Source organism: Eretmochelys imbricata, chromosome 9 (genome assembly GCF_965152235.1).
Source record: "Eretmochelys imbricata isolate rEreImb1 chromosome 9, rEreImb1.hap1, whole genome shotgun sequence".
Classification (NCBI taxonomy): Eukaryota; Metazoa; Chordata; order Testudines; family Cheloniidae; genus Eretmochelys; species Eretmochelys imbricata.
Genome location: NC_135580.1, coordinates 48,981,671 through 48,994,648, shown reverse-complemented (window position 1 = coordinate 48,994,648; position 12,978 = coordinate 48,981,671). Strand labels below are relative to the sequence as shown.

General features: G+C 43.7%; 1 protein-coding gene across 12 annotated transcripts in view; it reads right to left on the bottom strand.

Moving 5' to 3' along the window:
• The window catches only part of ARMC8 (armadillo repeat containing 8), a 181,819-nt gene that overhangs the window by 39,093 nt on the left and 129,748 nt on the right, over positions 1-12,978 (bottom strand). For all 12 annotated transcript variants that reach the window (XR_013347187.1, XR_013347191.1, XR_013347188.1 and 9 more), the window contains 2 exons: positions 7,990-8,190; positions 5,790-5,885 (listed from right to left, as the gene is read on the bottom strand). Coding sequence is in view for 3 of the 12 variants with exons in the window: in XM_077827229.1 (XP_077683355.1) it covers positions 5,790-5,885; positions 7,990-8,190 (297 nt within the window). In the remaining 9 variants the exon portion in view is untranslated. The remainder of the gene's footprint in view (positions 1-5,789; positions 5,886-7,989; positions 8,191-12,978) is intronic.

The window sequence follows — 12,978 nt, the reverse complement described above, 5'->3', positions numbered from 1 at the left end:
GTTCTGACCTGGATCATGCAGTATTGTGTGTTGTGATACGTCATTCTTGCTTTTTTATCCTATTTTATTCATAATAAAAATCCAATATTTATTTTCATAGCAATTCTATCGCCATATTTCACTCTTAGATTACCACAAACATCTGTCAAGGTCTATCAGAACTAACAAGCTCCAAGTGTAGTTAAGTGCCTCATATGCACAGATGAGGACAAACCAAGTAGGAGAGAATACTCTGGTCATTATCACTGGTGATCACACTGATTTGACAATTGCCACTCATCATTTTATTTGCATTGCCATCTCCAGTGTGGTTTCCCTTTTAGGAGCTAGCCATGAATCTACTTTTAAACATTACTGCTTCCTTATGTTTACTTCTGAGAAAAAGCTTGCATTATGCTACACTGCAAAACAAGAGGAAGTTATTCACCTTGTGCAGAAAAGATGGTACTTTGAGATGTGTCACCCTATGGGTGCTTCATTCTAGGTGTATTTGCTCCCCTAATCGGAGAATTTTGGTAGCAGTGTCTGGTCAGCCCATCTCAAGGTTACATAGCACTGCGTAGGCAAACCACCCTCAATTCCTTCTCTACTCAAAGGGCAGAGCCCCTCCTCGAGGACACAGAAGTAAAGGGGAGAAGGCCGGTTGTGGAGCATCCATAGAGCAACACATCTTAAAGAACCATTGTTACTGCACAAGTTGAGTAACTTCCTCTTCTTTGAGTAGCGTCCCTATGGGTACTCCATTGTAGGTGATTTCACAGCAGTATTCCCCATGGAGTGCTGGGGCTTCTGTTATTGATGATAGTTCTTCAGAGCCGAAGATGGCATCAGAGATTGAGTCTTGAGTAATGGTATAATATTCCATGAAAGCATGGCCAGAGGCCCAGGTCGCTGCCCTGCAGATTTCTGAGATGGGGACATCTTTAAAAAACTCCGCCAATGTATAAACAGATCTTGTGGAGTGCTGCAGGTTATACGCATGGTAACAATGGCTAATGCAACCAGAGACCCATTTGAAGAATCTTTGAGTGGATATTGTAGAACCCTTGGATCTTTCTGCAAATGAAAGGAAGAGTTTAGGAGACTTCCTAAAGTCCTTAGTCCTGTCCAAGCAAAATGCTAGGGGTCTCCTAACATCCAGCATATGTAGTATTGCCTCCCTGTTATCACAATGTAGTTTTTGAAAAAAAAAAAAAAAAAAAAAAAAAAACAACGGGAAGGTGGATTAGCTGATTCACATGAAAAGAGTAGGCTACTAGGGTGGAGAGGAACTTGGGGTGTAGCCTCAAGGTGACAGTCTTCAAAGAAAACCGTGAACAGCAGATGTGCCATCAACCCCACTATTTCCTCTATCCTTCATGCTGAGGTAATGGCCACTAAAAATGCTGTCTTCATGGACAGGTATAACAGAGCAAGAAGCCATAGGCTTGAAGGGCGGTTTAGTCAATGTTCTCAGAACTAGACTGAGGTCCTAGGTTAGGGTGGACGGTCTGACACGTGGGAAGAAGTTTCCCATGCCCGTAAGGAATCTACATGCCATTCGGTGGGCAAATACTGAACACCTGTCCACTGGATGGTGGAAGGCCACTAAATATACTTTAAGTGAACTAAGAAGAGAGAGTCCAGACCTTTTGAGGTCTACAATGCAACTCAGAATTGAAGGGATGGAGGAAAATGTTGGCTCCACTTGTTTGGAATCGCACCAAATTTGGAATCATTTCCATTTTCGCAGGTAAGTACGACAAGTGGTAGATTTCATGCTATGTAGTAACACCTTTTTCATCTCCTCAGAGTATTTGCTCTCTAAGTGTTGGAACCAAGAAGACGACAAGCCTGGAGTTGGAGGATCCTTAAGTTGGGGTGAAGGGTCCGCTGTCGTTTTGGTGAGGTGAGGAATGGGCCAAAGGTGAGGAATTGGAGAAAATACTGCCAGCTGCATAAGGTATGATACTAAACTGATGCTTAGAGAATGAGGGTTGAGAGATTGAGGAATGGGAGGATGACAGCTTTCACTTTTGCATCCTGGGTCTCTTATGCTGTGAGCCTTAACACTGTTGTGATTGGAGGAACTGGGGTGGTCGGGATCTGTGAGGTGGTTGTGAGCCGTATTTCCTCGTCGGTCCTTATGTGAGATTCCCAGGGAGCGTAGTGTGGCCCTGGAGTCCTTTAAGTTAAGGTGTGGAAAGATGCATCAGTCTTACCGGTGAAAAGTTTCGGCCCTTTGAACAGGAGATCCTTGAGTGTCATCTGCACTTCCTTGGGCAATCCTGAGAGGTGTAACCAGGATGCCCACCTCATTACCACTGCGGTCGAGACTGAGTGGGCCACTGTGTCTGTGGTGTTCAGTGTGGATTGCAGCACTGTTCTGGCTGCTAACTGGCCCTCTTTGACGATGGCCTGAAATTGTCCCTTTTGTGCCTCTGAGAAGTGGTCAAAAAACATGTTGAGTTTCCCTTATTTTATGTAGTCATATTTAGCCATTACGGCTTGGTAGTTTGTGACCCTGAATCATAATGTCGCCAAAGAGTATGCCTTCCTCCCAAAGAGATCTAGCTAATGTATCTCTCTCCAAGGAACCAGATGTAATGAGAGTGTCTGTCCATTATTGTGATTGCCTCCTTGCAGGAAAGGCACGTTTTGAAGACGGGGAACTGGGCAATCTCCCCCCCCACAATCCCCCCTACAAAAGGTCCTCTTCCAATCTCTATCATATGGGATTGATTTGGCATGATGTTGCTTTCCTCATGCATTAACCGCATCTGCTACTATAGAGTTACGTTGACGGTGCGTAAAGAGGAAGTCTGCCTCCTTAGGAGGAATGTAATACTTCTTGTCGGCTCTTTTGCACATTGGTGCAGTGGACGCCGGTATCTACCAGATCATCTTGGCAGGGTCCAGAAGTGCCTTGTTAATTGGGAAGGCAATTCTGGAAGAGGAGGAGTGTGCAGAATATTCAAGGTCCCTGATGTTGCAATGGTGATCCATGGTGTGAGGCCAGGGAGAGATGGTCATCCTGGTCACTGTATGACTCCCTGCTGGAGAAGGGTGGAGCTGACTGGGATTCTGTGGGTAAATGGCCCAGTGGCGCTGTTGATTCCAGTGATCTAGATGTGCTTGGTACTGGGGCTCCGGTACCAAGTAGCAGGGACTCTGGTTACTCCGTGACAATAAGATCCCTCAAGAAACATAACTCCTGAAGTACAATTGATTTGCTCAGTGCTGTCAAGGAATGCCGGTGCTGACTTGTCAGTACTCATGGCTATTTATGAAGGAATGCTCTGATGAGGGTTGCTTTGATGCACTCGGTGCCGAGGGTGGACCTGTCAATGCTGATCTCTTAGAGGTGGTATAGTCTCTGTCCTCATCCCTGGCAGACAGTGCAGTTGCTTCCAAGCCTATGCACATAAAGATCTTTAGGTGCCATGGCAAAGCTCAGTGGAGGGTTCCTGATGTTTCTGGGTACCGCACTTCAGAGCCGTCGGTACTGAGATAACTGAGGATGCCGGGGATCCTCTCTGGCTGGTCAAGGACTAGGTTTGAGGGCTTGGAACCTTTTTTCTAGAGGCTTTGCGGGGGGAGTCAGCCGACTTTTTCCATGATCTCACCCCTCTGGGGGTTGAAGGCTCTGGGGACAATCTGCATCCTGATGAGGCTTCAGGACCAAGGTCAGTTGGCAGCTTAAGTGCACCCTCCATGAGGAGAAGTTTCAACTTGAGCTCCGGAGTTCTTAAGTTCTTCCTAAAGTCCTTGAGGAATTCCACCATGATTTCAACAATTTCCATCGCACCATCAACCTCAGCCTGGTCCAGTCCACACAAGAGATCCACTTCCTGGACACTACAGTGCTAATAAATGATGGTCACATAAACACCACCCTATACCGGAAACCTACTGACCGCTATTCCTACCTACATGCCTCCAGCTTTCACCCTGACCACACCACACGATCCATTGTTTACAGCCAAGCTCTGCGATACAACCGCATTTGCTCCAACCCCTCAGACAGAGACAAACACCTACAAGAGCTCTATCAAGCATTCTTACAACTACAATACCCACCTGTGGAAGTGAAGAAACAAATTGATAGAGCCAGAAGAGTTCCCAGAAGTCACCTACTACAGGACAGGCCTAACAAAGACAATAACAGAACGCCACTAGCCATCACCTTCAGCCCCCAACTAAAACCCCTCCAATGCATTATTAAGGATCTACAACCTATCCTGAAGGATGACCCAACACTCTCACAAATCTTGGGAGACAGGCCATTCCTTGCCTACAGACAGCCCCCCAACCTGAAGCAAATACTCACCAGCAACCACATACCACACAACAGAACCACTAACCCAGGAACCTATCCTTGCAACAAAGCCCGTTGCCAACTGTGCCCACATATCTATTCAGGGGACACCATCACAGGGCCTAATAACATCAGCCACACTGTCAGAGGCTCGTTCACCTGCACATCCACCAATGTGATATATGCCATCATGTGCCAGTAATGCCCCTCTGCCATGTACATTGGTCAAACTGGACAGTCTCTACCTAAAAGAATCAATGGACACAAATCGGATGTCAAGAATTATAACATTCATAAACCAGTCGGAGAACACTTCAATCTCTCTGGTCACGCAATTACAGACATGAAAGTTGCGATATTACAACAAAAAAACTTCAAAACCAGACTCCAGCGAGAGACTGTTGAATTGGAATTCATTTGCAAATTGGATACAATTAACTTAGGCTTGAATAGAGACTGGGAGTGGCTAAGTCATTATGCAAAGTAACCTATTTCCCCTTGTTCCCCGCCCCCCCCCCCCCCCAGACGTTCTTGTTAAACCCTGGATTTGTGCTGGAAATGGCCCACCTTGATTATCATACACATTGTAAGGAGAGTGATCACTTTAGATAAGCTATTACCAACTGGAGAGTGCGTCTGTGTGTGTGTGGGGGTGGGGGGGATAATGCACTCCATTTTTTTTAAACTGAAAAATGGAACCTCTAGACTACTAAAAAGAAATGGAAACTCTAAGAATAGCTACCATTTATATTAAACACTATCAATGTAAAGAAGGAAGACACTACTGCTCATTCCATTCGAGGCCAAAGGTGTTCGAGAAGGAACTGAAGGCAGTTTGCCCATGCAGTGCTACATAGCCTAGAGGCAGACCACAAGGGAGGGAGATTGCACGTGAACACTCCTACCAAATTTCTCCGATTAGAGGTGCAGGGGCACCGATACACCTCAGTGGAGCACCCATAAGGACACTGCTAGAAGAAGAATAAAGGGATATGCTACAATATCAAAACCATTTTTAGAGATTTTTAATTTCCGCTGACCACTTACCATAAACACATCACTTAAAGCTTTATATGCACAATATTTGCATACTAGCAAAAATTAAGAATAAAACTAGGCCATATATTGAAGGACAATATACGAGAGATGTGAATTTCTTTATGGCATTAGAAAGGAGGTGTTTCCATAAATAAGCATTTATAGTATTATATTTTGTCATAGCGTTTGTTGCATCACAGCGTGAAATCAAATTTCTCTGGAACTCATGCAGAAGAACTGCACCATAAGGTTAACATAACACATTATTTGTAAATCCAACATGTTCACACGAGAACAAAAACCAAAGTTGCATTCTATTCATTCTTCACTTATGCTTTTATTCTCTCTGCTTTGTCTCAATCAGTGATAATGCACTCCACCATGACTTCCAGGTTGATGTCACTCCCTGCATGACAGCTGCCAACACCAAAGGATGACCTTCTCTCAGACTCACCTTCTTCCGGATGTCTTCATCATTTGCTCCAAGTGAAGCATACAGCTTGAATGCAGCCTGGCGCAGTTCGTGAGCATGCTTTAAATCATGGTCAAGCTATTGAAAAAAGTAAATCGAAGTCAGATACTTTATGAGAGATCATTTAAACTTGCACATGGTATTTTCTTAAACGTTATAGGTTAGTGCCTGTTTACTTGAGTTTTGATTGCATTACACACCAAAGAGGCAGGATCACCACTGAAACTGTAGATTAACTTTGAGTATGTGTTTATGTCCCATTGAAGTCAATAATTAAAGTTAAGCACACATGTGAGTGCTTTGCTGAATTGTAGCCTATACAGATAAACAGTAATAACCAAGAAACATATCTATGCAACCTCTCAAAATACAGGATGAGATTAGTTACATTTTCCAAGACAAAATGAGTCCCACTCTCTTCCTCCTCTACAAGTCAGACCAAAATGTCCTCCTTTCGCCACGTCCACCCCACAGAAAGAGTTACATGGTCAGATTGGGGGAAAACAACTAGATTTACTAGGATCTAGATATCAGAGGGGTAGTCGTGTTAGTCTGTATCTACAAAAACAATGAGGAGTCCAGTGGCACCTTAAAGACTAACAGATTTATTTGGGCATAAGATTTCATGGGTAAAAAACCCACTTCTTCAGATGCATGGAGTGAAACAGGAAGGGAGAAGGGAGTTACCTTACCTTACAGTCACTTCCTCATCAATTATTGGGAGTGGACCACATCCACCCTGATTGAATTGGCCTTCAACATTGGCTCTCCACTTGTAAGGTAACTCACTCCCTTTTCTTCATGTGCCAATACATATTTATGCCTATTTCTGTAATTTTCACTCCATGCATCTGAAGAAGTGTTTTTTTTTTTTACCCACAAAAGCTTATGCCCAAATAAATCTGTTAGTCTTTAAGGTGCCACAGGATCCAGATTGCAGTCCCATAAAAATGAATGGCATTAAGGGACCAGAACGGCTCTTAGAACTTTGGCCGAAAGGCTCCAACAGATGAAGCAATGGTATCTGTTTAATTCAACATGAAAAACATTGTCAAGGGAATGTTGAGGTTGCAGGGTAAAGCACTCAAAAGTCAGGAAATGCCAAAGGTAAGGTTGTCTGAATAAGCTTAACTCTGCCCCAGTGCATCCGCATTACAGTACAGTACATTACTTCATGATTATATACAATTTTTAAATAGGACAATCAATTTATCCTGCAGAGCCCTGCCTCATTCCATCTACAATTTACAAGATATTATCCATTTCACAAAATACACTCACCACATGGCTGAGTTAGGCATACATGTGCAATGCCGCTGATCTTTGCTGTGGACATTCATAAAAAGTGTTAAAAACACAGTGTCAGACTCAGGTCTGGAATGTTGGTTTTTTGATTCTCTAGCCAATGTCTAATGCTTCCCAGCCAATTACTGAACCTCTTTTTTTGTCTTGTTTATTCCATTTAAAATTTGGCTAACAATTCTTTGTACTTATGTGGTATTTTTTTGTGTGTGGCTCTCAGAGCATTTTGTAAACATGGGTAAGCAGGAGCAGCCCCATATTATAGGAGTTTGGGAACTAAATCTGCCAACTGTGCTTTCCCGGGCTATTCCAGAACCAAATGGGATTACAGGGCCTTTGTCTTTCTGGAGTACATTCCAAATCAGTGGAAGAAGGGGCGGGGGAAGGCCAAGAATACTTTCCATCCCTGGGATCAACATTCCTTTCTTATGTTCTCCCTTCCCCAGTGAGGTGGGGAGTTAGAGAGAGTAAGCAAGACAGGGAGACTGAGTCTGCAACTCCATGCTCCCATTGCAAAGGAGGCTAAAGAACGGTCTAGAAGGTGGTGTAGTAGGTGCTTTGCAGAGTGCTTGGTTAACAGGCCTTTGCCTGCTCACTGCTCCTACAGTGTTATCTGCCTGGAATGTTCCTCCTCAGTGTGGGAGGAGGGAGAGTCATACAACAAAAGAAAGGTCTTGTGCCTAAAGAGCCAAAAACATTGAGGGCCTGATCAAACTCCCACTGATTTCAAGAGGTGTAGGATCAGGCATTAATACAGCAGTGCAACAATTGAAAGACCATTTTAATTAAAGTTCTGAGTACTCAAGACACACATTTGCAGTTTCAAAATCTCTTTCATGTACTCTGAGAAGTTCTGAACTGACAGAGAAAAAACACATACCCTTTTGATATCGGTGATTGCACTGACTGAGCTGGGATACTTGAAGTAGTCAGAAAGCATTGCAATAAGATGGTCTGTAATACTGGCAATTCTCTGGAGCTCAATATCTGTTTCAATTAGATAGGCAAGTGTTTCGGCTCCTTCTACTCGTTCCTCCAGCAATCTCTCCTTAAAACACATCCGAACCAAACTTGGCAGTGTCTGGAGGGTACAGAATTCAACTTTATTTTCAGAGAAGATAACCCGTAAGTCTTTATAGATTCCATTTCAGTTTGATGTCGAGAGCAATTTTCCTCACCAAAGTCTCTTAAAGAAAAACGGTTCAAATGGTTGTGGGAATATACACACAAATTAAGTTCAACTTATTTAATTATAGGCTCTTCTTAGCAGTCATCACTGCGCTATAGGGTTCTCTCCTGCCATCTTTTTTGCTCATAATACTCCTTGCAAACATCATGTCCAGAAAGGACCCACAACCAAAATGTTCTGTATGGAAGTTCATATGTCTACTTAATAGTCTTTACTTGCAAAGGTGTGCTGTAGAAAAGAACCCTGTGATTTGTCCTCAGAACTCACCCGCACTGCTATGCAAGAGGCTTCTAGGTACCAAGGTAAAAATGAGCACATCAAGTATCCCATTTTGATTCTAAACATTCCTAATTCAGTATTGCCACAAGAAGCAGCTTCTGGCAGTAGAAATAGACTGATTCCGAAACAAAAAAAACTAACAAGAACATGTTGCAATGATTTATGTCTCATACTCATGGTGTAAATAAAAAAAGCTGAGTTCCTTAGCAGTAACAGGAGTGCTAAAAAAATATTGCCTTCATGTAGTCCAACTCTTGGAATCTGCATATCAAGCTGTGAGACCTGAGAATGGCTGAAAGCAGAAAGCCCCAAGAGAGGTCCATGGGCTATCCCTCATGGAGATGAGCAGTGAGATGAAGATTAAAAAGAGGCATGTGGACTCTCCTCATTCATTTAATGTCCCCTGGACTGGAAAAACAGAGGGCCTGATGCAACAGGAAAGGAGTGTGAGGGAGTATAGGTCTGTGGAGACCATATATTATTAGGACTCCAATTACTAGTAAGTAATCTAGTTTTCCACTAATGACATTGCCACCAAAGAGTTATTGGGGATCAGACATGCAGCAATCTGCCACAGTAGAGGGATTGTGGGTTGGGGGTGTAGGAGAGTGCTCCGGGCTGGGACTGAGGGCAGGAGGGGGATCAGGGCTCGGGCAGGGGGTTGGGGTGTGGGAGGGGTCAGGGGTGCATGCTCCAGGCGGTGCTTACCTCAAGCAGCTCCCAGAAGCAGCGGCATGTCCCGCTCCTAGGCTGGCCAGACAGCTCTGCGTGCTGCCCCCTCTTCAGGAGCTGCCACTGCAGCTCCCATTGGCCTCAGTTCCTGGCCAATGGGAGCTGTGGGGGCAGCGTGCGGAGCCCCCTGGCTGCCCCTACACAGAGGATCTGGAGAGGGGACATGCCGCTGCTACCAGGAGCCACATGGAGCAGGGCAAGCCTCGGACCCCGCTCCCCGGCTGGAGCACCAGAGCAGGGCAAGCCCTGGACCTTGCTCCCCGGCGGGAGCTCGAAGGCTGGATGTGGCCTCTGGGCTGTAGTTTGCCCACCCCTGTTTTAGCCTCTCTGCAAATTATCCAGGAGTACTTAAAAGGAAGAGGTAGGTCGTTGCTGGGGGCATGGATCCAGCCACAATGAGGGAAATCAGCTCCCAGAGAAGTGAGATTTCTAAGACGCTGAGTTTGTTTAAAGTTTCTTTACGGCTTTTCCATATCTCAATCCTGAAGAAAGAGTGTTTGCTTAAAGCTTACATGGGATTTTCTACCTCACTTTCTTGAGGAAGGAAGAGACCAGAGACTGAGGTCTGTTTCTGCCCTGGGAAGAGGGTTTTTCTGGATTTATGGTTTCTCTTTTCTGAAGAACAGAAGGAAACTGAGACCTTCATTTTTAAGGATTGTTTTTTAAACAAGTGATTTCAGACTTTGGTGTGCTTTGATCCTGGAAAAAGGGAACCTTGGGTCTGGAGAATATTAGCTCAGTAACCCCCCTCTCCAAGTCCTTAGCTGCCCTGCGGTAAAATGGGGTTAGTAATAGCATTTTGTACTTTTATAAAAGGATTTAGCCACATGTTCCATTCATTTTAATTTACATGAAATGGGATGGGGAAGAGGTTGGATTCTGGCATGAATTCAAAACTGGAGAATACAGCTTTTTTCAGTTTTCTATAGAACTGAAGTGATCGGTTTTTATTCCTTGAAATTGGACAGTCCCAAGGAAGTGGAAAAGGGTAGGAGTAGAATTGAGGACTAGTTATAGAGGTCCCGTGTAAACCTTCAAACTGCCACTGAGTCACAGCAGTTACAGATACGTTTGAAGTAGAGGGAGGTGACCTCTGATTATTAGGGAAAGATTTGCACAGACCGATTGGATCTCCCTTTCTGGTGAGACTAAAAACAGGATGAGAAAGCAGGCTGTTGGAACTCAGACCTGCTTTGGAATTCAAAGGCCTAATATTTCCTATGGCTCTGAAAACCCAGTAGACCTGGTCATGAACCTGATACCTTGGAAAGTGGAAAAGTTCAATCTGTTTTGCTAAATCGACAAAATCAGGACTCACAAAGACATGACAATTTTACAGCTGTACTTCCTGAGGTAATCTTCATGAGACAGGACTAAGAACTGAGACACCTTATCAGAGCTACAAAATAATCTCCAAGCACCATCCTGCCTCTTCTGGTCAGTGAACAAAATCTGACAGGTTTCAGAGTAACAGCCGTGTTAGTCTGTATTCGCAAAAAGAAAAGGAGTACTTGTGGCACCTTAGAGACTAACCAATTTATTTGAGCATAAGCTTTCGTGAGCTACAGCTCACTTCATCGGATGCATACTGTGGAAAGTTTAGATGATCTTTTTGGTTAGCTAAAAAGATCTACACTTTCCACAGTATGCATCTGATGAAGTGAGCTGTAGCTCATGAAAGCTTATGCTCAAATAAATTGGTTAGTCTCTAAGGTGCCACAAGTACTCCTTTTCTTTTTTTGAACAAAATCTGTCACTGATCTTCGGAACCAGATTTGTAAAGAAGGAAACCTTACTCCATCTGGAATCATTGTAATGTCCCAGGAGCAGCGGATTATTACTCACTCTCATGGCTAAGGTAGCAGAGAAATACAATTTCCTCCTAGGCAGAGGCATCTTCCTTACTATTAAAGCGGGTAGATGGAAAACACTGCTGAATTTTGCCATTTAAAAATCTGCTGCCACTACCAATAATCCAGAAACTGGGCAATTAAGAAGAATTCAACTATACTGGAAACCTGATAAGAGTCTGGACTTCTTGTTACTGAAACTGTAACTGGGATGGACCAAACCCCTCCAGCAGATTCGCAAAGCACCTTAGCTCAAAGAAGGTCAAATAGTTTGTGGTTGGAATTTACCCTGAACTGAGATAAAAGGGATACTACAAGCCTGAGTCATGCAGGTTACCAACTCCTGGAGAAAAGGAGGAAGAGATGAGAAGATTAATTTGAACAAATGTGTGAAGAGGACAGGGATCTACAATGCTGTTCCCCGCCCCCTCCTCCGGCTCACAGCACTTAGGCGAGGGACTAACTCAGGCACCATATGCCTTTCCATTTCCTGAACAACTCTTGCTCTTAGGATTTCATAGGCCTCAAGGACAGATCTGAACAAAGAGATTGGTGAAAACCCCTCTGGCACAGACTGATGCTTTGAGGAGACATCAGCACTGGAGCACAATTAAGTGAGACAGAGAAGACAAGTACTTCTTTGCTTTAGTCCTCACAGTGCTGTAAGTACAGCTGTCAGTTGTATCGTGGATTCCTTGTTCTCCACAAGCCCCAGGGTACCATCAGTTGTCCCCTCATGGGAGGGGATGGAACCTAGGATCACACATACAAGCCCCTCAGGGCCAAGGACAACCACCTCTTCTATGAAAAGACTTCAAATCTGAGACCTGAAGTGTTTGGGAGAGGATAATGTTTTGCTGCTGACAACTCTGATGAGAGTTGGTTCCACTCTTTGGCTGCTAAGCCTTATCCACAGCAGGAGTTTCCTCCCACTCCCAGCTAGGGGCAAGAAGATCATACATGTCAAAGAGATACTGTGAACGCTGCTCGACCACACATCTGATGAAGTGAGCTATAGCTCACGAAAGCTTATGCTCATATAAATTTGTTAGTCTCTAAGGTGCCACAAGTACTCCTTTTCTTTTTACATCTAGATTGTGTATTTCTTAAACCTGAACTGTTTCCCATCATCTGGGATGATGGATACAGAAGTCTCACTGGACCGACAGCTCTTAAACCTACCAAATTCTACTACTATTCAAACAATTAACAGACTGAACAAGGGAATGCACAGGTTATTTGACTGCATTGTCTAGCATACAATGAGGAAGTGAGAAATACTTAAGAGGGCACATTCTTTGTATCCCTCAGCTCTAGAATGTTCAGATCTCTAGCTGATACATGAACATTCTAGTTGTCAGTGCTAGCCATGGTTCTATAACTAACCACAAAGTTGTGTAATTCCTATAGGGGTGCTCTAAAATGGCAATTTCCTGACAGAAGGCTGGATATACAAATCATACCTAACACACCACGATAACAGTATCAAAGATTTCACTTGCCCGCCACCATATATGGAATGATGAACACAAAAATATCCAGACAGATCCTTAAGAAAAATATTTTTTGAAACTATAATTAGCAGAGATGCTTTTTCAGATTAAAAAATTTAAACTGAAGGAAGCACAGAGTACCATCTGTTGAATACTGTCTCTTAAAACAATCAATCACGAATGCTAGATTTTCACTTGCATTCAGACGGGAGCCTGATAAGTAGTTTTGCATTTTCTTTCCAAATGATTGTCCAATACTGCAGTGCAACTTTTAAAGTTTCTGCAACTTGACAAATATAAAATGGATTTTGTACCAAACTTTTTTT